This window comes from Pongo pygmaeus, chromosome 1 (assembly GCF_028885625.2).
Source record: "Pongo pygmaeus isolate AG05252 chromosome 1, NHGRI_mPonPyg2-v2.0_pri, whole genome shotgun sequence".
Classification (NCBI taxonomy): Eukaryota; Metazoa; Chordata; class Mammalia; order Primates; family Hominidae; genus Pongo; species Pongo pygmaeus.
In genome coordinates this window covers 15,339,824-15,365,985 of record NC_072373.2, presented here as the reverse complement: position 1 = coordinate 15,365,985, position 26,162 = coordinate 15,339,824, and the positions used below count along the sequence as shown (strand labels likewise).

The window sequence follows — 26,162 nt, the reverse complement described above, 5'->3', positions numbered from 1 at the left end:
CTAGGTTTTCTCCTTTTTATCTTCTAAGAGTTTTACAGTTTTGCATTTTATATTTAGGTCTATGATCTATTTTGAGTTCATTTTTGTGAAAGGTGTAAGGTCTGTATCTATGGATCCAGCTTCTTTTCTTTTTTTCTCTCTTTCTTTCTTTTTTTTTTTGTGAGTGGATGTCTAGTTGTTCTAGCACCATTTGTTGAAAAGATGATCTTTTCTCCATTAGATTTCTTTTGCTCCTTTGTCAAAGATCACTTGACTCTATGTGTGGGTCTATCTTGGCCTCTCAATTCTGTTCCATTAATCTATTTGTCTGCTCTTTCACCAATACCACACTGTCTTGATTACTGTAACTATAGTAAGTCTTGAAGTTGGGCAATATCAGTCCTTAGACTTTGTTCTTCTCCTTTAATATTGTGTTGGCTATTATGGGTCTTTTGCCTTTTCATATAAACTTGAGAATCAGTTTGTGATATTCACCAAATAACTTCCTGGGATTCTGATTGGAATTACTTTGAATCTATAGATGAAGTTGGGAAGAACTGACATCTTAACAATATTAAATTTTTCCATCCATGAACATAAAATATCTATTTATTTAGTTCTTTGATTTCTTTCATCACAGTTTTGTAGTTTTTCTCATATATTGTACATATTTATTAGATTTGTACTTAAATATTTCATTTGAGTGGTGTGCTAATGTAAATAGTATTGTGGTTTTAATTTCAAATTCCCATTGTTTATTGCTAGTATATAGAAAAGCAGTTGACTTTTGTACATTAATTTTGTATCCTTCAACCTTACCATAATTGCTTATTAGTAACAGGAGAGTTTGTGTTTTTTTTGTCAATTGAGATTTTTCTACATCAACAGTCGTGTCAGCTGCAAAGACAGTTTTCTTTTACCTTTTCCTTCACAATACGTATACTTTTAATTTCCTTTTCTTGTCTAATTTCATTAGCTGAGTCTTTCAGTATGATGCTGAAAAAGATTGCTGAGTAGAGACATACTTGCCCTGTTCCTTATTTTAACAAGAAAGCTTCTAGTTTCTCACCATTAAGCATGGTGTTAGCTGTACGCTTTTGTAAATGTTCTTTTTCAAGTTGAGAAAGTTCCCCTCTATTCATAGTTTGCTGCTACACAATATGATTTTAATATAAAAAAGCAGTACATAAAATAGTGTGTACAATTTCATTCCGATTTTTGTGACAACTGTATTTTGCATTGGAAAAAAAGCCTGGAAGAGAATACGTTTATAATTGAAAGTCGTTATTTTTGGCTGGATAATGGATATTTTCTTCTCCACATACTTCTATCTTTTCTAAATTTGCCCCGATGAAAAATAATATTATGAAAGGTGATTAGGTAGTCTGAAGAGAATGCCTTTCGGCCTTCGGGGGCAGTGGGGTGGTAAGGAAAAAGATGAGAAGCTTTTAAAATGGAAATCTATGAAGAGATAACTGATTTAGTAATTGCATCATCAGTGGGAAAGTAAGCTCTCTGAGGACCAGGTCTGACTGAGAGATCCCCACAGCGTAATAGATTAATACATTTTGTGTCTCAGCGTTGCCTATGAAACGCCATTTATTCACTTGGCATGCTGAGCATGGAACCAGGTTTCTTTCTTTCCAAGTAGTTTTGCTAATTTAGAGAAAGAGAGAGACAGATATATACATATATATATAGAGAGAGAGAGAGAGAGAGTGAGAGAGAGAGAGAAAAAGTACTGAACTGGGAGCGGCAGGGTTTGAGTCAAAAGAGAAGGGTGGAGCAGCGCGTCCAGTGCCCCAAGGCTTCCAGGCGGAGCGCGGGCGCGAGGTGCGGGCTCCGGGGCGGAGCGCACGCCCTGGAGGCGGGAGGTGGGCAGCAGCGCCCCCGCCTGGCCCCTGTGCGCCCCGACCCGACGCCTCCCTGCCGGACCAGGTGCCTCGAGAGCTCACGGCTGGGAGGGCTCTCCCGGCCTCAGCGAGACTCACGCCTGCGGTGTGCTAGGGCGGCGGCGACGGTGACGGGCGTGGGGCGCGGCGCTGCCTCGGCTGCCGGGTCGTTGCGGCGAGCGCGCGGGCCGGCCTGGACTCACCGGGCTGAACCGCCGCGCCTGCATCGTGCCGCACGCCGCTGAGGCGCTCGGGGACAGACCGCGCGGGCGCGCACAAAGCGGCCCGGGGCTGCCGGCGCGGCGCAGACCCTCGGTGGGCAGCGCACCCCAGTCTTCCCCGGCTAGCGGCTGCAGGGAGCTCCGGCCCGCGGCCCCTCCGCCTCAAGTCTGGGAGCTGCCGGTCCCACTCTGTCTTTGCCTATGGGGATCCGAGAGTTTCCCAGCGGCGCACCCAGGGGCAAGAGCATCGCTGTGTGAGTAGCGCCCCGGGCGTGGGTGAGCGAGCTGGCGGGCGGGAGGCCGGAGCGCCGGGGTAGCCCTTTGCAGCTGGGACACTGGGCAGTCTGGGGCTCGGGGAAGGGCGGCGCGCGCGGCGGAGCTGCTCGGGAAGTTTCAGTCATTCTTTCCCTCGCCACTCGCCCCAACCCGCACTGCCCCGAGGCGCCCAGGATAGGGCACTGGGGACAGCTGCCCGGGGAAGTGGGTGAGTGGCGGCGGGAAGGGAGCAGCGCGGGCTCTGCCGCGGCGCTCGCCCCCGGAGGGCCCCGGCCGCGCTCTTGCTCTTGCCCTGGGATCTGCTCCTCACGAAACCCCTCCTCTCTGTCCATGCTCCCCCTGCCCACCCACCTGCCCGTGGCGCCTGCGACCTCAGTGGCATGAGGAGGTCACCGGACGTCAGCCCCCGGAGACTGTCCGACATCAGCCCCCAGCTCCGGCAGCTCAAGTACTTGGTGGTGGACGAGGCGATTAAGGAGGATCTGAAATGGTCGCGCTCCGTGGAGGATCTCACCAGCGGGCCCGTGGGGCTCACGTCCATCGAGGAGCGTATCCTGCGCATCACTGGCTACTATGGCTACCAGCCCTGGGCAGCGAGCTGCAAAAGTAAGACCCCCTCACGTCATTTTTCTCGTCCACTGGTCCGTCTTCTTACCATTGTCACAGCAGCCTCGGGGAGCGCACGCAGTGAGGCGTCCAGCCACCCCCTCCCGCCCTGCCTGCTGATACAGACCCAGGTTTGCAACTTCGAGGAAGAGGCCCGGAGACGGAGTTCTCCTGGACCTCTGAGGCTTTCTGATGCGTTCTCTTACACCCCTTCCTCTCCCACACACAGGATCTCTCTGTATCCTTATCACTCCACCGCCAAATATGGAGGACACTCCTATGTGGCAGACCGTGGGAAACATATCAGAAACTCAAAGTATCCCAGACAGTGTAGCTTCCCCGCGTATCTGAAAGTCTCACAGGGCCCTCGGTCAGGTCTCACCAGGCTCAGATGGAGATGCTGACTGACATAGCCAGGATTTTGACTCTTCCTTGCATCTCCTAGCCCTGATGATAGAGGACAATTCTTGGGGTCTTCATTTTAGATGCCATTCACGCCCTTCTCCCCTGGATTTTATCGGTCTTCAGTAAGGAGGTTCTATAGGGATCATTCTAGATAGTGATGTTGGTCCCCGCAAGATGAATGTTTGGTGTCAGGTGGAGAAGCTGAAATGTTTTTCTTTCCGTGGGTCCTAGCTAATGGCTTTGAGGATGCTGTGATCAATTAGACAGATATTATCTTATGTCACCAGGACTAATTAGGTGGACATTTCTTTTTCTCACTTTGTAAGAGAGAGATTGATTATGATGAAATCCAGATATCTATAAATATAACCATAATTAGGTGGTCTCATCACTGTAGCTTGACATAAGAGATTGCCGTTTGCCACCTCAGTCAGTACGAGAAATGGGCCTTGACGTCTTTCATTTGTAATAAAGACTAGATTAATAGCTTGTTGATTTTGAGGTTTTTTCGACCTTTTATTGCTTAAAATTGAAACCTTATTTATTGGTCTTTAAGGGGAAAACAGGCGTTTGTAATTTAATCATATTCATCACTAAAAAAAAGTCTATCTTTAGATTATTCCTAAAACCTTCGCGTCCAAGGCAAAGGTCAGTGGTATGCTAGCAGTTAGCTGGTTAGTTTTAAATTATTTGCAGTAAGAAACAGGATTCGAATGTTTTGTTTTCATGCAACTTGCTTTTAAAAGACTGTGTTTCATTGGGTATAAGCCTTTAAAAAAATTATCTGTATATCTTCCAATCTCTTGCCTCTGCTGCTAAAATCGTAGCTGATTACAAAAGGAAGACAAGGGGCCAAATTCTCTTTTTTGTTGAAAAACCCTGGGCGTGGGATAATAAAAATTAAACCCCATTGGAAACCATATTTCTTATGGGCATGGATAGAACGCTCAGTTTTTATTTCTGCTTTCTAAATTTCTATTAGAAAATAGCAATTTTCTATTCTTATTTCCATTTTCTGCTTCCTTAATAACAAAAGACAGTGGTATAAATGACGGCCTTCATAAAGTCATCTCTTTAGTGCTTGAAGTCATAAAAAGGTTTTATCTTTATAAATCTATTTGTGACTGGCCGTATATGCTTTGTGGAAGTTATCACCAAGGTTTGTGATTTGGGGGCTTGCCAGAGAGTTTACAGCAGTGATGACTGTTTGGTACAACATATTTTGTAATTAAGACAAGAGAAGGGCCGTGTGGAAATGGAGTCCCTTGCATCACTGGAGGTATTCTTAAATGCCTCTCTCTCAGGCTTCACTGGAAGAGTAAATAGTAGCAGGCAAGGCTACAGTGATCATTGAAATATGAATAAAATCAGCTCATTCCACTCTCTGTATTCCTGTGAGGATTCTTCTTTATTCCAAGGTATTTCCTTGTTACTATAATGCTTTAGGTGACAACTGACATTTTGGTGAATTAATTAGGTGTTATGTTTAAATTTAGAGAAGGTAATGTTTTATTAATGTATTAATGTAGCAAAAGAGGTTGTCTTTTTGGGTTTTTGTTTGTTTGTTTGTTTGTTTTTTGAGAGGGAGTCTCACTCTGTCACCCAGGCTGGAGTGTAGAGTGCAGTGGCATGATCTTGGCTCACTGCAACCTCCACCTCCTGAGTTCAAGCGATTCTCCTGCCTCAGCCTCCTGCGTAGCTGGGATTACAGGCGTGTGCCACCACATCCTGCTAATTTTTGTATTTTTAGTAGAGATGAGGTTTCACTATGTTGGCCAGGCTGGTCTCAAACTCCTGACCTCAGGTTATCCACCCACCTTGGCCTCCCAAAGTGCTGGGATTATAGGCGTGAGCCACCATGCCCGGCCCAGAAGAGGTTTTAAGGCAGAACTTTTGCTGTTTGCCATTTCTACTCAATTGATAATAATAAAGAGGCTTATCTATTACCTGTAGGTATCACCTAGTTGCTTTATTTGTTGGTTGGTAATTGTACTTTATAAATGGGGAGAGATGATGGTTACAAAACAAACAAACAAACAAATAAAAAACATTCTCATGATCTCCAGAGTAAGTTATGGAAGCTCCAAGCTATTATGTCACCTTTCAGTCATCTTTCAAAGTGATTTATCTATGTCCTAACTGAAGGAGTTGCCAGTGAAAGTTTCTGGATGTAAGTCATTTGCCCTTGTAGCAGAAGAAACCATTTGAATGACCCAGTATCCTCTTCATTTTTAGATTTTGTTTGGGTTGTTAAGATAAATGAGGTAATTGTGAACAGTACAGAAATTACCTTTGCTCAGTATTCTCAACTCAGTCATTTGGATTCGCAAGTTTCACCCTAGACAAGAGAATTTTGTAAAGGATTCTTTTTTTTTTTTTTTTTTTTTTTTGACAGAGTCTTATTCTGTCACCCAGGCTGGAGTGCAATGGCGCAATCTCGGCTCACTGCAACTTCCGCCTCCCGGGTTCAAGCGATTCTCCTGCTTCAGCCTTCTGAGTAGCTAGGACTAGCACCAACATGCCTGGCTAACTTTTTGTATTTTTAGTAAAGATGGGGTTTCACCATGTTGGCCAGGCTGGTCTCGAACTCTTGATCTCATGATCTGCCCACCTCGGCCTCCCAAAGTGCTGGAATTACAGTCGTGAGCCACCGTGCCTGGCTTAAAATTTACCCAGCTCCCCCAAATAATAGTATTTTTTTTTAGAAGGAGTTTTGCTCTGTCGCCCAGGCTAGAGTGCAGCGGCACAATCTCAGCTCTCTGCAGCCTCTGCCTCACAGGTTCAAGCGAGTCTCCTACCTGAGCTTCCTCCTGAGTAGCTGGGACTACAGGCACCCACCACCATGCCTGGCTAATTTTTGTATTTTTAGTAGAGACGGGGCTTCACCATGTTGGTCAGGCTGGTCTCGAACTCCTGACCTCGTGATCTGCCCGCCTCAGCCTCCCAAAGTGCTGGGATTACAGGCGTGAGCCACCGCACCCAGCCTAGGATTCTTTTTTAAAAATCCCAAAGGCTCCTAGGTCTGAAAGGGATGGCTTTTGTGAAACATTCAACTGAGAATTAAACTGTAAACAAGTAAGTAGGAAGGGCCCAGTTCCTCTTCTCAGTGGCAAAAGTCCTCCAAGCTCCACATTCCATATTTTTGAACCAAACCACTTGGCAGTATTCCTGGGAATTCTTCAAATTATCATCTGTGAGTGGATCCAGGGCCCAGAAAGCACCTGGGCTACAGGAGGGGCTCAATAAATATTTGTTGAATGAATGGATGGCTGCTGCCTGAAATACTGACCTCTGGGACAAGGAGCTTTGAATATGCCTCTGTAGTGATTTGTATCATTTACCTCTTTATGCTGACTTCCTGTTATGTGAAATTGCTCTACTCTTTCCTAGTTCTTCCATCACAAGTGCTTCCTGAACCACAGACTGGACCAGAATTCTTGGTGATAAGCTTTGGTTTAGCCCAGGGTTTCTTGAGCTCAGCACTATTAACCCTTTGTGCTGTATAAGTGTTTGTTCTAGGGAGCTATCCTGTACATTGTAGGATGTTTAGCAGTATCTCTGACCTCTGCCTATTAGATGTCAGTAGCTTACTACTCTGCCCCCTAAGTTGTAGCAACCACAGTGTCCCATGGGGGGCAGCCTTTAGTTGAGACCCACTCATTTAGGGTAACCCCCAAATTTGTACTGCAATAGAACTCTCTTCTGTTGCCCAGTAATGCTAAACAAGCAGGCCTACCTTACAAATTCCTGACCCTCTCCTTCCTTCACCTTTCTTCCTGGACCACTTTTTAGGTTTTCAGAATGGCCAGATCGAGTAATCATCACCACTGGCAGTGCAAGTGTCTTCTGAAGATTTGAAAGAGCCTGTTCTTTCCGCAGCTGGCATGATTCCACAACCAATCATCATAAATTGACACCCTGTAGGAAGTGCTTTAGAATTCAGGAGACTCTGAACAGTTTCTTTTAATAACTTCCTTTTCTTTCCTACCTTTTGCCCCAGTAGAAGAGAAATGACTGATTAGAATATCTTCTGCTTCCTTTTCCTTTCTCATTTCTCTGGGATGGACACCAATTAGGGAGGAGATGGCTAGAGAAGGGAAGAGGAGAATCAAAGACCAGGAAAAATCTGTATAGTAGATGGCCAGCCCCAGGCATCTGATAGGGTGGGGCAGCTGGTAGCATTTCCACACAGGAATGATTGAAGGAACATATCTTGGAGTTTCCAGATAGAGGCTCTGCTGCAGGATGAAGGAACATCTACGAATACTCCTTTATTTTCATTTATTCATTTAAAACACCTTTTTTCAGCAGTCAGTGTATGTCAGAATAGAGAGAGAAGTGCTGGAAGAGGTAGCTCACTGTCCAGGTGTGCCTTCATCTAGAAATACAGGTCAGCACAAACCTGCATTAGAGCACAGACATTCTAAGGGTGGGCAGGATGTTTCCCTTTCCGAAAGGCTTCCCTAAAGGATGTTTTCAAATAGTGAACTCTTAAATCCTTTTCTGGGTAAAAAGACCCCAAAACATTTTAGGAATAGCTTTTTTGAAGGGGGTCATTCTTATTGCTTAACATGAAGTGCAATTATCATTTGAGTAGATTTTTGCACTATGTTGAGTATCAACTATTATTCACTACAGGTTCTGGTATGTTGAGATTTAAATGCTTTTTTTCAGAATGTGAATGGACTGAGTTTTAAGTCATTTGTAGAATGGAGAGAGGGTCAGTCTTAAAAGACCAACTGTCTCTAGCCCACTCCAGCCCGCCATTGGCAACGTGAACCTGGGACAGGAACATGCAGGTTAATGAACAAATCCCAGCTTATGTGGGTGGAGGTTTTCTAGTTCAAGCCGAAAAAATGTAGGGCACTGAATAACACACCTGGTGACAAGGAAATTGCATGTTTCAGGATTCTCCAGGTTTAAAAGTTGTAAAGGGTTTGTATGAGGTGAGGGGGAAGGGCTCATGGAAAGGCTGTCTTCCTAGTGTCCCTGTTAGTTCACCCTGAACTGTGAGTATATGTTGCTGGCGTAGATACCAGTGCTAAATGGAGCAGTGCCTTATAGTATTATTGAATTCATGGTGAGCAACTTCTGTTTGATCCTCCTAAAATAGTAAAGGTCAGGTCAGCAATTCAAAAATGACCCACTTGTAAGAGATGTATAATTTGGTTGTAAAAGTTTATTCTAGAATGGAGCTTGGCGTATGAAATATGAGATGGAAAAGATTTTAAAAGAAAAGAGTTAGAGGGCTTGAGGGGTGGTGAGTTGAGCATTAGAGCACTGCATTTTTTATTGGGTCAGAGAATTAATTTTATTCCTCAATATGCTAACAATTTAGTAAATAGTTTCTGAGTTTTGATGTAATGAAAATGCAGAACTATTATCTTTTAAGGAAACGAGGTGACCCCAGCCCACTTAGATCATTGCCATGGGGTTATAAACCCTTCGCATCTGCCATGGGTTTAGAAATCCTTTATGCCTATTAATGTGCCTTTATTTTCATTTGTTCATTTAGCAAACTTTTAAAGCATTTACTATGTGCCAGAATACAGAGATAAGTGATGGGAGACACAGTCCTCACCCTAAAAGCTTTCCAACTAGAGCAGGTGAAATCTGAAGTACGCATATGGTGGTGATGGGGAAATGGCCTCACCTCCAGGGAAGTGAAGTCTTCCAGGCTCTAGGGAGACATGAGCAAGGAGAGTTCTCCTTGCTCTTCAGAAGTCCCTCCTGGATCTCATTAAAAAGAGTCTAGTCTAGTCTAAAACTCTCCAGCTTTGAGCCTTGGTCCTTTCCTTAAGCAGCTGGAAACATTCAGGTTAGTTGCATCAAACATAAATCTGCATGCAAATGCACCATTGATGTTTGTTAAGCATTTTACTGTAAGCTGTTAGGGCTGCTCTGGCCCTGCATCCCTGAGGGGTGTCCACTCAGTTTTTTTAATGTCTGGAGGAACAGAGGAAATAGCATTCACATCCCAGCATCATAGCTATATGACAAGTTCACTGCTATGAGCCTCTAGTTTTGCCGCGTGCGGTGGCTCATGCCTGTAATCCCAATGCTTTGGGAGGCCAAGGCGGGTGGATCACGAGGTCAGGAGTTCAATAGCAGCCTGGCCAAGATGGTGAAACCCCGTCTCTACTAAAAATACAAAAATTAGACTGGCGTGGTGGTGGGCACCTGTAATCCCAGCTTCTCAGGAGGCTGAGGCAGAGAATTGCTTGAATCCGGGAGGCGGAGGTTGCAGTGAGCTGAGATCGTGCCACTGCACTCCAGCCTGAGCGACAGAGTGAGAATCCATCTCAAAAAAAAAAAAAAGAAAAGGAGATAATAAAACTACTTTCTAGGATTGTCGTGAAGATTAAATGAAATACAGTAGTCCCGCTTTATCGGAGGGAGAATGCATTCCAGGCCCCCCAGTGGATACTGTGGATAGTACTGAACCCAATATACACTATTTTTTCTTATATAGTAGTGAGCAGGTGGCGTACACAGCGTGGATACGCTGGACAAAGGGATGATTCACATCCTGGGTGGGATGAAGTGGGAAGGTTCAAGATTTCTTCATGCAACTCAAAATGGCACACAATTCAAAACTTGTGATATGTTTGTTTCTGGAATTTTCCTTTTAATATTTTCAGACCATAGTTAACCAAGGATAAGTGAAACCATGGGAAGCAAAACCATGGAAAAGGGAGGACTCTTCCAATGTCTGTACAGCTGGCATCTATTAATGCACATTTATATCCATTTAGCAAATCTTTTGAGCATTTACTTTCTGCCAGAATGCAGAGATTAGTGATGGCAGACAGTCCTTGCCCTAAAAGCTTACTTGCTGGAGTAGGTAAAATCTGAAGTGCTTATGTGGTGTGATAACGATCAGTTTGCAGTGCCTGGAGAGCCCTTTCTCATATCAGTGAGTTCATTCTTCAGCTGGAGGAGTCATTCACAACAGAAATAGAGGGGAGGTTTGCATTCCAAGCGAAGGGGCAACATATGCACGGGAATGTAGTCAGCTATTGCTAGATGGTAATTCCACTTGATTGGAACGCCATGGGGCAGGAACATCATGGGGCATGTATGAAGTTGGACTTGTGAGCAGAAACAGACCACAGTACATTACAGTACCAGTCATCTGATGCCTGTCACCTTCCTCATCCAGGTCCCAGCCTAAGTGTCACCTCCTCCCAAGAGCCTTTACTGATTACAGGAGGTGCTCTTGCATCTCCTATAGTGTTGTCACTTCTTTTACATAGTCATGACTAGTTTAAGAATGTGGCTGAAGCTCTTGCAGATAGAAAGCTCTCTAGGAGCAGGGCTTGTTATTGTGTCTCCACCCCTCACTGTGGTCTCGGCACATAGAACTCTGGTGGTTCTTCCACAGTGCACAGAGTATCTCAATCAATAAACATTTGTTAAATGTACTTATTAAAGGCCTAAGTGGCCGTTTCCTCATGCACATACACAAATGGCTCCTAAGTAAGCATCTACATTTCTGTAGTATCTTCCAGAATTATCCTGCATAGAAACACTTCTAATTGCATTCCTCTGTCAAGAAATGGGACTCCCGTTGCTGGTTCTCTTCAGTCTTCACTTTAACCCTGCTAAAAACACTGACAAGTAATCACACTCCTAGAACTTACATTATCCAGTCTTATGTTGGGGTGTTCTGTCCAGTTTTGATAACTTTAAAAATGATATGGAAAAAATGAACAGGGCCCAGGGAAATAAAGAAAATGTATTGATGGAATCAAATATGTGTTCTACAGGCAAGGTTAAAGGATTAGGGGAGGAAGAAATTAGGGAAGAATGTGACATGTCTTCATGAGAACCATCAGAGCAGGCACCTTTGGAATGGCTTCCTAGCTCAAGACCCCTTAACTGCCCTGCACTACATCCTCTGTTTGGGCCCTTAGCAGCCAGACTGACATCATCTTCCTCCTGGGCAGTGTAGATTAGACCAGGGGTAGACTCCTGATCCATGCTAACTCACTCAGCTCCTCTCTCCTCCAATTCGAGATGAACACCAGAAAGTTGGGGTCTAGTCTGACAGAGCAGTCTATTGAGTGGAGGGGGCTAGTCTGTCTCCCATAAGGGTAGAGAGGCAGAGAAAGCTAGTCTACATAAAAGAAGGCAGCGGCAGGTGTGTCAAGTAACCCAGAGAGAGCAGTGGTGGTTTCCAGGACTCCATGCTGGGGCCTGTTTCCCTCCTACATCAATGTCTTGCTGCAGCTCCTCCTCCAAGCCCCTGAGACACCACTGTTGCAAAGCAACAGCCTTTTTCCTGCTAAGTGAGCAGAAACCAGGTTCTGTTGTGTGCAACTACAGGCTCCTTTCTGGATAGGATTTCAGAGCCATTTCCATTCAAACTCATGCATGACAAAATAAGGATCTACATACCGATGAAGTTTCAACTGGAAATACAAAATCACTTTCTGACTACTAAGATCATAAAGAAGGTCAGGAAGCCTCAGTCACTGGAGAGATTCACAAAGATGTGGACACCCAGTCACTTGAGCTGGATTAAGTACTTACTTGTCCCATAGCAGGAGGATGAACAATATTTCTCTTTTTTTGTACATGATGTCTTTTGGTTCAAAGCAGTGGTGAATGTGCATTGATTAATAGAGCAGGGAACCAGTTTTGTTTCATTATCTTACCGCACAGCCTAGAAAGGGACTTGTGCAGTTAGGAACCTGGTAAATTCTTCTGGTGGATAATGGTGGCAAGCACTGAAACAATTGCCTAGGACATGGGCACAGATTTTTCTTTCATGCAGCTTAATTTATGACAGCATTTGAGATTGGAGGAAACGAATTGCTCTCCTCAGGTGATTTGCAGTGTTAAAGGCTAGAGGTTGTTTTGGACTCCTCAGACAGAGATATTCAGTGCAACTGCTCAGAACACTTTTCTGGTTTTGACAAATGTTTTCTGTGACATTCAAATTTTCTCCTTGTCAATCTGCTATGTACCATTTCCAATACTTGACTAGATCAGGATCTATCAGGAAACTATTTTTATCCTTCTTCACCATCTGCTTGTAACAATGTACTGTTATAAAAATTCAGGTCTATCCTCAAAGTTTTATTCAAAAGGGTCAGAAGAAAAGTGTTTCTTAGTGTATGTCAATTTTGCTACCTTACTTTTCAGAAATTGAGTCAGCTCATTTTTGATGAATGTATATTAAGATGTCCTGTTCTTAGCCAGCAATGGTGGTGCACGCGTGTAGTCCCAGCTACTCTGGAGGCTGAGGTGGGAGGATCGCTTGAGTCCAGGATCTCAAGACTGCAGTGATGTATGTATGATCGCACCACTGCATTCCAGCCTGGGTGACAGAGCAAATTCTTCTTTAAAAAAAAAAAAAGTCCCTTTCTTCTAAAAAAAAAAAAAAAAAGGAATAGAATGATGATGGTAGGTGTATTAGTCTGTTTCACGCTGCTAATAAAGACATATCTGAGATTGGGAAATTTACAAAAGAAAGAGGTTTAATTGGACTTGCAGTTCCACGTGGCTGGGGAAGCCTCACAATCATGGTGGAAGGCAAGGAGGAGCAAGTCACGTCTTACATGGATGGCTGCAGGCAAAGAGAGAGAGAGAGCTTGTTCAGGGGAACTCCTCTTTTTAAAACCATCAGATCTTGTGAGACTTACTATCATGAGAACAACATGGGAAAGACCTGCCTCCATGATTCGTTATCTCCCACCAGGTACCTCCCACAACATGTGGGAGTTCAAGATGAGATTTGGGTGAGGACACAGCCAAACCAGATTGGTAGGTATGGGACAGTTCAGTTTTGTGCAGCATTCTGTTCATGCTGTGCACGTGTGGGAGTTTAATAAACATTTTCCATGGCAAAAGTTCATTACACTGGTGTGAGTACCAAGGAAGAACTGAAGTCCCTTCCTATATACTTTCTTTTCTTTAAATAATTGGCCAGATAAATAGTTTGAAGACTTTTAAATGCCATATTCCAGAACAACTAATTTCAAAGGTTTATTCAAACACTTTTACTTTAAGTTGACATTTTGTTTTATTAACTATTAAATGTAAAAGTCTTTCATTTACTTATTTATTTATTTTTATTTTTAGAGGCAAGGCCTTGCTCTGTTGCCCAGCCTGGAGTGCAGTGGCACAATCATTGCTCACTGCAGCCTCTAACTCCTGGGCTCAAGCAATCCTCCTGCCTCAGCCTCTTGAGTAGCTGGGACTATAGGCTTGCACCACCACATCTAGCTAACTTTTTAAAAAACCTTTGTACAGACCAGGGCCTCACTATGTTGCCCATGCTTATCTCAGACTCCTGGCCTCAAGCAGTCCTCTCACTTTAGCCTTCCGAAGTATAAACTTCTTTTATAGGTTTATCTGATTTAGCAGTGGGTACGATTTCAAAGTTACATGTAAATAAAGTATATGTAATTACAATTAATTGTAAAAATCCTCAGAAAACATAGTACTGGTGTATAAGAAAATGTGTTTGTTCTGTCTGCAACTGACATTGTATCTGGTGATTGTCTCTCAATACATTGGAGAGTTCCTATGTGGTGGCTGGAAGGTGGAAGAAGGAATATTTTTCAACAGGACACACCACCACCATGTGGTCCCTCTTGAGAAGCCCATGGATGAGGCCTAGGCTTCAGAAAATCACTACATGAAATTTCAGACACTATTCATGGAGGAATTCATTTGTGAATGGGTTGGAAGCAGATGAAACAAAGGAACCAACTGTTGAATGTAAATTCATTTATTTGTTAATCTATTTATTCAGTGATTCATTCATTCCTTCTTCATTCAGTCATCAAATAATCCATGACCTCTAAAACACAGTAAATGTATTAGCTCCTCAGGGAAGTATATACTAAATATATGGTATGGTTGTTATTTCCTAGAAAATAACAGTGGGATTACAAGACATACACAACTCGATCCATCAGTTGGATTGGATTGGCTCCATGCCATACTTTCTTTGTCTTGGAGCCCTCTCACAGGTGCAGTAAATGTCTCTTTTTGCTCCTTCTCTAAATATCTTGGGAGTATTTTCAACCAACAATGACCAGCCTTAAACTAAACTCTATATTGTGTAGATAATTTTGCATAATATTTTATTGTAGGGCACCATAAACAGCTTCTTAGCTACAGGGGGAGATACTTCAGGAAACTTCTTTTTCTCTTCCTTTGGAAACTTGAGCTCTGCTGCTGTAATCAGAGTTCTAATTTGTTCATTTGGTGTATCCCAGTCATTAAACATTTTTTTTCTCTTTCATGAAATCACTCAACAATGAAGATTTTTGACTGGGTTGATGAGATCAAGCTACTAAACCAGCACATTTCTTCTCTAATGTTTTATGCTGCCAGCATTCTCTTTCTTTCCAGCTCTAAAAAAGCTAGCCTGAGACATTTTTCTTCCTCTAACTAGAGGCCTAGCAGAACTAACATGAACTAGAATTTAAAGGAGCTGGGATATGCTCCCAGCTCTACCTTTTCTCTCTCACACTACTGTACGTTATGTTTGTAGAGTTTCTCCAATTCCTTTAGGAGAAAATTACCAAGTTCATAGAAATGATCTTTTAAAGCTGTTTTCTTGGCTGTTCCACTTCACAGTAATAGCACTATCCAATTCATATAGATGTGAATGGAGTGATGTTTCTAAGCGGAGTCTCTACTTTTATACACTAATAAAAACCAAAATGCCCTTGTGAATGTGACTGTTACTTTACATAATGTCGAGAACAGTAAGATCTGGAGTTTTATTCAGCAATTCCATGCTTGAGTTGATCCTGGAATCACTTCCCACAGTGGATACATGTAAGACTCAGGGATTTGGCTTAGCTGAAATACAGGGGAAGGTTGGGTTGTTAAAGGATTATCCCTCCTGCTCCTCTCTTCCTGACTTGCTTGCTTCTGATCTTGATCCCCACCTTTTCTTTGTGCTGAGCACATGGAAGTCTGAGTCCCAAAGGGAAGGCTGTGCCTCTTTGGAACAGATGACTCCTAATGGTCAGCAGGTGGTCTGAGGTAACTTGAATACCCAGGGCCATGCCCTGGATTTCTCAATGGTTTTTAGGCTGATGTGGCTTCTTTGTAGGGAGGGAGGTAGCTTAGGCTGCCAGAATCTCTTGGCCACCTGTGCCTGATAAGACGGCTGTGTGTGATAACAGTTATCTTCTGGTGGCTTGGATCTCTTGTCCCGAGACCTCAGCAGTGCACTGGGACTGCCTTATTGTCTATGTGGAGGTGTCTGTGTGATTTTGGGGGAAACATAGCTATAAAAGACATTTTGGAGTCAGTTGGGAAAATTTGAAGGTCTATTGCTTATTAAATTATTGTATGGGGGCCAGGCACTGTGGCTCACGCCTGTAATCCCAGCACTTTGGCCAGGAGTTTGAGACCAGCCTGGCCAATATGGCAAAACCCTGTCCTACTAAAAATACAAAAATTAGCCAGGTGTAGTGGCGGGCACGCACCTGTAATCCCAGCTACCTGGGAGGCTGAGGCAGGAGAAGTGCTTGAGCCTGGGAGGCGGAGGTTGCAGTGAGCCAAGATCACACCATTGCACTCCAGCCTGGGTGACAAGAGTGAGACTCCGTCTCTCTCTCTCTTTCTCTCTCTTTCTCTCTCTCTCTCTCTATATATATATATATTTGTGTGTGTGTGTGTGTTTATTTCTTGTGCTTAATAGTACCAGTGTGGTTATAGAAGGTCCTTTTTCTTAACAGATGCTGAGATATTGTCATTTTGTCTGTAATGTACTTTAAGTAATTCAACAAAAGTACACACAGATACATCAAATGACAGATGAATAAAATGTGGCCAAATTTTAATATTTGATGAATCTAAATATATATATGTTCATGGGACCATTTTTTCAACCTTTCTGTAAATGTGAACATTTTCAAAATAAAAAATGTCATTGCTTCAGCCAATGGCCTTGCGTAATTCAGGCTTGAAAGGGAAATACTTTGCCTATGTACTTCAGTTATTACAAAATAAGTTAGCCAGAACAGGGAGAATGGTGTGAATTTTGGCAAGTTGTCCTGAGGGAAGGTGGAAATTCTTTGTGACAAAGGGCAGCACTTGTCGTTACTGGCTTCAGCCACACTCAGCGCCATCTTCCAGATAGAACTGTGCCTAGGACAGAGTCCACCTTAGTTGCAACCCCCCAACCTCTGGCCACATCACTGTCCCTCAGATATGCTCATTGGTGTGTGGTGACCAATAAACATGCTTGTCTCAGGCTCCAGAATTATTTTGATAAAGGAAGTCTATTTTTTCAGAGATTTAGACTTCTAGTTCATTTCTTTAAATGGTCTAATGTTGCACCCTAAAAATAAACATATGTCCCGATTTGGGGACCACTTGCCTTACCCAGGAGTGGGCAGGTAGCGTAGAAACTTAGTCTGCAAAATAGACGGTTTTTAAAGGACTCATTGGCCTGTAGTGCAGATTGCATTTCGTGTACTTGGTCTTCTGAATGCTGGTGTCTTATCTTCCTATTATATTTTGCATCTTTCCCAACCAATTTTCATTTATGCTCAGGCGTTTTGTCCTTCCCCCCGGCTACCAAGACTTAGGGTGAGGTCGCAGGCGGGGGTTGGTGTGGGGACGGGGAAGCCTTTTTGAGGGCTTCTCTGGAGGAAGTTGCTCTATCACTGCTCCCTGGAGAAGGATGGGGTTGTGGCAAGAGAGAAAGAATCAAACAGGCTTCTCGGTCTCCTTCCTCACTCTGTACTCCGGCCTCAGACCACTGAGGATTTCCATTTGCTTTTCGCTGCTTAGAACCCTTGGTAGGATTCACCTCATGGGTGAGTCATCTCTAGGAGGGTGTTGTTATGCTGTTTGCGGATAGAGAGAGACCTGAAGTTACAGAGTAATGAAGAGATTACACAAGAGTTCAATCAGAAATAATACTGCTTTTGTCTCAAGGTGAATATATGAGAATTGGAGGCAATATTGTAAGTTACGGGGTTACCCTTATTAAAAAGGGGAAGATCTGCTTCTTAAGAATAAGAAAAAGGGAGGTCACAGAAAAAGCAGAAATGCTATAGTATTAAAGAGCAAGTATTCATTATTCTGGGAGTGGGAGCAATTGATTGGTTTCAGAATGAAATATGCACAAGGTCGGAGAAAGGAGTATTGAGTGGAAGGCAAGAGTGGAGTTTGAATTTCAAATAGTGTTTGTGAGAGGAAGCCTGTGTGATCATGCTAACCGTGAAGGAGGAGAGATGATGACTACTCATAAAGCTGCCATGAGCATGTCTGCAGTTGTGTGAAATGCATGGAAGCACTCATTTCTGCATACACACCCAGGAGTGGGATGTCAGGGTTGTAGTGTCCTGACGGACAAACTCTAAGGTGAGCACCAGGTACCCCCTCTGGTGTTCATACCCTTGAATAATCATCTCCCCTTGAGTGTGGGTGGGACCTGTGACTAACTTCTAAGCAAAAGTATATGGCACATAGTGGGATATCAATTATGGAATTGCGTTATGTTACATGAGATTCCGTCTTGCTAGCAAATTCACTTCAGAACTTCTCTCTCCCTCTCTTCAGCCTTGATGAAACAATGGCCATGTTGGGAGGCCCATATGGCAAAGGATGGCAGGTGGCCTTTAAGAGTTGAAGGCAGCCTCTGACCAAGAGCTAGCAAAAAAAAAAAGCTCTCAGTCCTACAACCACAGTCAACAATGCTGTAGGCAGAAAAACAAATCCTTCCCTGATTGAGCCCCTGGATGGAGCAGCCCTGGCTGCTTTCTTGATGTCAGCTTTGTGATACCCTAAACAGAGGGCCAGCTAAGCTGTACCCAGATCCCTGATTCACAGAAACTGTGAGATAACACATGTGTCTTGTTGGGTTTGTGATAATTTGGTACATAGCAATGTATCACTAATAGAAGACAAATAGAATTCAGAGAAGCAGAACCACAAGACATATATAACTCCCTTAACCAAAATAGACTTTCAAAGGAAATCAGTAAATTCTCAAAAATAACATTGTATAATGGAACACTATGTAATTTTTTAATAGACTACTTTTCAGAGCTCTTTTAAGTTCATAGTAAAATTGAGCAGAAAGTACAGAGATTTCTCATATCCACCCCACCCTGACATGTGCATAGTACTCCCTCATCTTTAACATCACCCACTAGACGGGTCCATATGTTACGACTGATGAGCCTGTACTGACACATCATTATCACCCAGAGTCCATAGTTTACACCAGGGCTCACTCTTGGTGGCACACATTCTATGGGTTTCTACAAATATCTAATGACATGTATCCACTATTACAGTATTATACCGAATAGTTTCACTGCCCTAAAAAATCCTCCATGCTCTGCCTATTCATCCCTCCCTCCCCTCAAACCCTCTCTGGCAATCACTAATCTTTTTCCATAGCATTGCCTTTTCTGGAATGTTAGGTAGTTGAAGTCACATAGTAGGCAGCTTTTTCTTTTTTTTTTTTAATTATACTGTAAGTTTCAGGATACATGTGCACAACGTGCAGGTATGTTACATATGTATACATGTGCTATATTGGTGTGCTGCACCCATTAACTCATCATTTACATTAGGTATTTCTCCTAATGCTATCCCTCCCCCCTCCCCCCACCCCACAACAAGCCCTGGTGTGTGATGTTTCCGACCCAGTGTCCAAGTGTCCATTGTTCAATTCCCAACTGTGAGTGAGAACATGTGGTGTTTGGTTTTCTGTCCTTGTGATAGGTTGCTGAGAATGATGGTTTCCAGCTTCATCCATGTCCCTACAAAGGACATGAACTCATCCTTTTTTATGGCTGCATAGTATTCCATGGTGTATATGTGCCAAATTTTCTTAATCCAGTCTATCATTGATGGACATTTGGGATGGTTCCAAGTCTTTGCTATTGTGAATAGTGCCGCAATAAACATACGTGTGCATGTGTCTTTATAGCAGCATGATTTATAATCCTTTGGGTATATACCAAGTAATGGTCTGGCTGGATCAAATGGTATTTCTAGTTCTAGATCCCTGAGGAATTTCCACCTGTCTTCCACAATGGTTGAAGTAGTTTACAGTCCCACCAACAGTGTAAAAGTGTTCCTATTTCTCCACATCCTCTCCAGCACCTGTTGTGTCCTGACTTTTTAATGATCACCATTCTAACTGGTGTGAGATGGTATCTCATTGTGGTTTTGATTTGCATTTCTCTGATGGCCAGTGATGGTGAACATTTTTTTATGTGTATGTTGGCTGCATAAATGTCTTCTTTTGAGAAGTGTCTGTTCATATCCTTTGCCCACTTTTTGATGGCTTTTTGTTTTTTCTTGTAAATTTGTTTAAGTTCTTTGTAGATTCTGGATATTAGCCCTTTGTCAGATGGGTAGATTGCAAAAACTTTCTCCCATTCTGTAGGTTACCTCTTCACTCTGATGGTAGTTCCTTCTGCTGTGCAGAAACTCTTTAGTTTAATTAGATCCCATTTGTCAATTTTAGCTTTTGTTGCCATTGCCTTTGGTGTTTTAGGCATGAAGTCCTTGCCCATGCCTATAACCTGAATGGTATTGCCTAGGTTTTCTTCTAGGGTTTTTATAGTTTTAGGTCTAACATTTAAGTCTTTAGTCAATCTTGAATTAATTTTTGTATAAGGTGTAAGGAAGGGATCCAGTTTCAGCTTTCTACATATGGCTAGCCAGTTTTCCCAGCACCATTTATTAAACAGGGAATCCTTTCCCCATTTCTTGTTTTTGTCAGGTTTTTCAAAGATCAGATGATTGTAGATGTGTGGTATTATCTCTGAGGGCTCTGTTATGTTCCATTGGTCTATATCTGTGTTTTGGTACCAATACCATGCTGTTCTGGTTACTGTAGCCTTGTAGTATAGTTTGAAGTCAGGTAGCGTGATGCCTCCAGATTTGTTCTTTTGACTTAGGATTGTCTTGGCAATGCAGGCTCCTTTTTGGTTCCATATGAACTTTAAAGTAGTTTTTTCCAATTCTGTGAAGAAAGTCATTGGTAGCTTGATGGGGATGGCATTGAAACTACAAATTACCTTGGGCAGTATGGCCATTTTCACGATATTGATTCTTCCTATCCATGGGCATGGAATGTTCTTCCATTTGTTTGTGTCCTCTTTTATTTCATTGAGCAGTGCTTTGTAGTTCTCCTTGAAGAGGCCCTTCAGGTCCCTTTTAAGTTGGATTCCTAAGTATTTTACTCTCTTTGAAGCAATGTGAATGGGAGTTCACTGATGATTTGGGTCTCTGTTTGCCTGTTATTGGTGTATAAGAATGCTTGTGATTTTTGCACATTGATTTTGTATCCTGAGACTTTGCTGAAGTTGCTTATCAGCTTAAGGAGATTTTGGGCTGAGATGATGAGGTTTTCTAAATATACAATCATGTCATCTGCAAACAGGAACAATTTGACTTCCTCTTTTCCTAATTGAATACCCTTTATTTCTTTTTCCTGCCTGATTGCCCTGGCCAGAACTTCCAGCACTATGTTAAAAAGGAGTGATGAGAGAGGGCATCCCTGTCCTGTGCCAGTTTTCAAAGGGAATGCTTCCAGTTTTTGCCGATTTAGTATGATATTGTCTGTGGGTTTGTCATAAATAGCTCTTATTATTTTGAGATACCTTCCATCAATACCTAGTTTATTGAGAGTTTTTAGCATGAAGGGCTGTTGAATTTTGTTGAAGGCCTTTTCTGCGTCTATTGAAATAATCATGTGGTTTTTGTCGATGGTTCTGTTAAAGTGATGGATTACGTTTATTGATTTGTGTATGTTGAACAAGCCTTGCATCCCAGGGATGAAGCCAACTTGATCATGGTGGATAAGCTTTTTGATGTGCTGCTGGATTTGGTTTGCCAGTATTTTACTGAGGATTTTTGCATCAATGTTCATCAGGAATATTGGTCTAAAATTCTCTTTTTTAGTTGCGTCTCTGCCAGGCTTTGGTATCAGGATGATGCTGACCTCATAAAATCATTTATGGAAGATTCCCTTTTTTTCTATTGATTGGAATAGTTTTAGAAGGAATGGTACCAGCTCCTCTTTGTAACTCTGGTAGAATTCGGCTGTGAATCTGTCTGGTCCTGGAGTTTTTTTTGGTTACTATGCTATTAATTATTGCCTCAATTTCAGAGCCTGTTATTGGTCTATTCAGGGATTCAACTTCTTCCTGGTTTAGTCTTGGGAAGGTGTATGTGTCCAGGAATTTATCAATTTGTTGTAGATTTTCTAGTTTATTTGCGTAGAGGTGTTTATACTATTCTCTGATGGTAGTTTGTATTTCTGTGGGATCGGTGGTGATATTCCCTTTATCATTTTTTATTGCATCTATTTGATTCTTCTTTATTATTCTTGCTAGTGGTCTATCAATTTTGTTGATCCTTTCAAAAATCCAGCTCTTGGATTCATTAATTTTTTGAAGGGTTTTTTGTGTCTCTGTTTCCTTCAGTTCTGCTCTGATCTTAGTTATTTGTTGCCTTCTAGTAGCTTTTGAATGTGTTTGCTCTTGCTTCTCTAGTTCTTTTAATTGTGATGTTACGGTGTCGATTTTAGGTCTTTCCTGCTTTCTCTTGTGGACATTTAGTGCTATAAATTTCCCTCTACACACTGCTTTACATGTGTTCCAGAGATTCTGGTATGTTGTGTCTTTGTTCTCATTGGTTTCAAAGAACATCTTTATTTCTGCCTTCATTTCGTTATTTACTCAGTAGTCATTCAGGAGCAGGTTGTTCAGTTTCCGTGTAGTTGTGCAGTTTTGAGTCAGTTTCTTAATCCTGAGTTCAAATTTGATTGCACTGTGGTCTGAGAGACAGTTTGTTATAATTTCTGTTCTTTTACATTTGCTGAGGAGTGCTTTACTTCCAACTATGTGGTCAATTTTGGAATAAGTGCGATGTGGTGCTGAGAAGAATGTATATTCTGTTGATTTGGGGTGCAGAGTTCTGTAGATGTCTATTAGGTCTGCTTGGTGCAGAGCTGAGTTCAAGTCCTGGATATCCTTCTTAACTTTCTGTCTCATTGATCTGTCCAATGTTGACAGTGGGGTGTTAAAGTCTCCCATTATTATTGTGTGGGAGTCTAAGTCTCTTTGTAGGTCTCTAAGGACTTGCTTTATGAATCTGGGTGCTCCTGTATTGGGTGCATATATATTTATAATAGTTAGCTCTTCTTGTTGAATTGATCCCTTTACCATTATGTAATGGCCTTCTTTGTCTCTTTTGATCTTTGTTGGTTTCAAGTGTGTTTTATCAGAGACTAGGATTGCAACCCCTGCTTTTTTTTTGTTTTCCATTTGCTTGGTAGATCTTCCTCCATCCCTTTATTTTGAGCCTATGTGTGTCTCTGTATGTGAGATGGGTCTCCTGAATACAGCACACTGATAGGTCTTGACTCTTTATCCAGTTTGCCAGTCTGTGTCTTTTAATTGGAGCATTTAGCCCATTTACATTTAAGGTTAATATTGTTATGTGTGAATTTGATCCTGTCATTATGATGTTAGCTGGTTATTTTGCTCATTACTTGATGCAGTTTCTTCCTAGCATCGATGGTCTTTACAATTTGGCATGTTTTTGTGGTGGCTGGTACTGGTGGTTTCTTTCCACATTTAGTGCTTTCTTCGGGATCTCTTGTAAGGCCTGGTGGTGACAAAATCTCTCAGCATTTGCTTGTCTGTAAAGGATTTTATTTCTCCTTCACTTATGAAGCTTAGTTTGGCTGGATATGAAATTGCGGGTTGAAAATTCTTTACTTTCAGAATGTTGAGTATTGGCCCCCACTCTCTTCTGGCTTGTAGAGTTTTGCCAGGAGATCCACTGTTAGTCTGATGGGCTTCCCTTTGTGGGTAACCCGACCTTTCTCTCTGGCTGCCCTTAACATTTTTTCCTTCATTTCAACCTTGATGAATCTGACAGTTATGTGTCTTGGGATTGCTCTTCTCAAGCAGTATCTTTGTGGCATTCTCTGTATTTCCTGAATTTGAATGTTGGCCTGCCTTGCTAGGTTGGGGAAGTTTTCCTGGATAACATCCTGCAGAGTGTTTTCCACCTTGGTTCCATTCTCCCTGTCACTTTCTGTTACCCCAATCAGACGTAACTTTGGTCTTTTCACATAGTCTCATATTTCTTGGAGGCTTTGTTCATTTCTTTTTACTCTTTTTTCTGTAAACTTCTCTTCTCGCTTCATTTTATTTATTTGATCTTCAATCACTGATACCTTTCTTCCACTTGATCGAATCGGCTACTGAAGCTTTTCCATGTGTCACATAGTTCTCATGCCATAGTTTTCATTTCCATCAGGTCATTTAAGGTCTTCTCTATGCTGTTTATTCTAGTTAGCCATTCATCTAATCTTTTCTCAAGGTTTTTAGCTTCTTTGAGTTGAGTTCCTACATCCTCCTTTAGCTCAGAGAAGTTTGTTATTACTGATCTTCTGAAGCCTACTTCTGTCAACTCATCAAAGTCATTTTCCGTCCAGCTTTGTTCCGTTGCTGGCAAGGAGGTGTGTTCCTTTGAAGGAGAAGAGGTGCTCTGATTTTTAGAATTTTCAGCTTTTCTTCTCTGGTTTCTCCGCATCTTTGTGGTTTTATCTACCTTTGGTCTTTGATGATGGTGACCTACAGATGGGGTTTTGGTGTGGATGTCCTTTTTGTTGATGTTGATGCTATTCCTTTCTGTTTGTTAGTTTTCCTTCTAACAGTCAGGACCTTCAGTTGCAGGTGTGTTGGAGTTTGCTGGAGGTCCACTCCAGACCCTGTTTGCCTGGGTATCACCAGCAGAGGCTGAAGAACAGCAAATATTGCAGAACAGCAAATGTTGCTGGTAGGCAGCTTTTTCAAATTGGCTTCTTTCACTTAGTAACATGTACTTAAGTTTCCTGCACATCTTTTCATAGCTTGATAGTTCATTTCTTTTCAGCATTGAATAGCATTGTATTGTCTAGCTGTATCACAGTTTATTCATCCATTTACCACTGGAAGACATCATGATTACTGCTGTGTTTTGGTAATTATGAATAAAGCTTCTGTAAACAAACATGTGTAGATTTTGTGTGAACATAAGATTTCAACTCCTTTGGGTAAATGTTAAAGAGTTAGATTGCTGGATTGATCTCTGTAATTTCTGATATATAAGTAGGAATGAGCTTAACTCATTGAGTAATATTTATTTCCATAAGAAAATTTTTACATTTGTGTCATCTAATTTACTTCAAAATGGTTTTTCAGAATTTATACCTATAACAACAAAAAAACCCAATAAGATTGATGCTAAACTCTCTCATTCTAGCAGTAATACTCATGTATGGGCATGTGAACTACCTAAAAAAATTTCCATCCATTTTACTAAGAGATGCATTCTAATAATTTTATGTTAAATAATTATCAAACTTGTGAGATGTTTACATAATTTTCATTTAAAGTACTAATAAAAACTGAAATTGTAACCCAATTCAGAAGACATTTTTGAACACTAAAATACTTATGGACACAGAAAATTAAATAACTGAATTTCCATTCTTATACTTAATTTTTGTCTCCCAGAGTATGATCTATGTCCATGATGCTTCACAGATAAATATATAAGGGAGAAAATGGAATGGTATAAAATTGCTTGCTGCTAAAGAAAATTATTATTTATGTATTTTAAAATAGATTATTATTGGTATCAAATAACTATGGTAGTTAGATTCCTTAAATAGATATAAAAAGTAATGTAGTGGCTTTATTTTAAAATATTAATATTTATAAATTCTGAAAATCGTATCTTATAACTTTCAAATTTATTATGGAAAAGATTCAGAATGAATGAAAACATTCACACATTATACATTGTTTTTCAGAAGTCTTTTATGGAGGGTACAGAAGCCAAAATGTTTGAAGACCTCTGATAAACCCTTCCAACTTCCCTGTTCTTGGCACTGTAAATTTTCTGCATAAGCCCTAGCCCTCTGCTTCCTCACATGTTGCCAGCATTAAACAGTGGGCAGCAGCAATCATGGAAGTCAAGTCGACCCATAGTGAGCGAATTTTCTGGTAAAGCCAAGGAGAAATGGGATAATTTTCTGAGCACTGAGGTCACACTATGGGTTCTGTAAGAGGTAATTTATCAAATAGTTTTTTAGAAGAAACGTCAGCACACCACTGAGTGAGTCACTGTCTCTCCCTTTCCTTTACTCACAAATAATAATAATAATTGGAACCTGCAGTTTTACACATAGCCTAAATCTACTGAGAGAGAATATAGTAGAGTGATTAAGATGATGGACTTAATTAGTCATTGCTGAGTTTGAATCCCGCTACCTACTTACTGCCTGGGCTCTGGGGAAACTAGTCAGCCTCTCTGAACCTACTTTTCCTTTTCTGTAAAATGACAGTTCCAGTTCAGATAGTTGTTGAAAATATTTTGAGATAATGCATCCAAAGGGCTGAATACAATCCTGGTGTTTGGAAGGTGGCTAGTTAGTGACAGCTTTGGTTAATATTAGATTATTATTGTTGAAAGTCTTGACTTACAAAAGGAATCTTATGAAAGGGGTTCATTATAGGGTCCTTTCAAAAGGAGAGCTTCTCTAATATATTTGAAATATAATTTGACTTCCTAAAATAATGCAGGGTAGTAAGTAGTATCAGTGAGCTGTTACTTTGTAATGCTTCCTGGCAACTTACCTTGATCTGATCTGTATGCCTTACATGTATTGAAACATGGCTATGCACTCCATGAATATGTACAAGTCTGATTTGTTAATTTAAAAAATTAAATTAAATTTAAATACAGTCTTAGTGGCTTAAAGCAATAGTAC

The 26,162-nt window shown here is 41.6% G+C and overlaps 1 protein-coding gene across 1 annotated transcript in view; it reads left to right on the top strand.

The window, feature by feature from the left end:
• Positions 1–1,887: 1,887 nt before the first annotated feature.
• SLC35F3 (solute carrier family 35 member F3) overlaps positions 1,888–26,162 on the top strand; it is a 416,159-nt gene continuing 391,884 nt past the window's right edge. The window contains exons 1-2 of the mRNA XM_054449316.1: positions 1,888–2,346; positions 2,745–2,974. Of these exons, the coding sequence (XP_054305291.1) occupies positions 2,294–2,346; positions 2,745–2,974 (283 nt within the window). The 5' untranslated portion in view covers positions 1,888–2,293. The remainder of the gene's footprint in view (positions 2,347–2,744; positions 2,975–26,162) is intronic.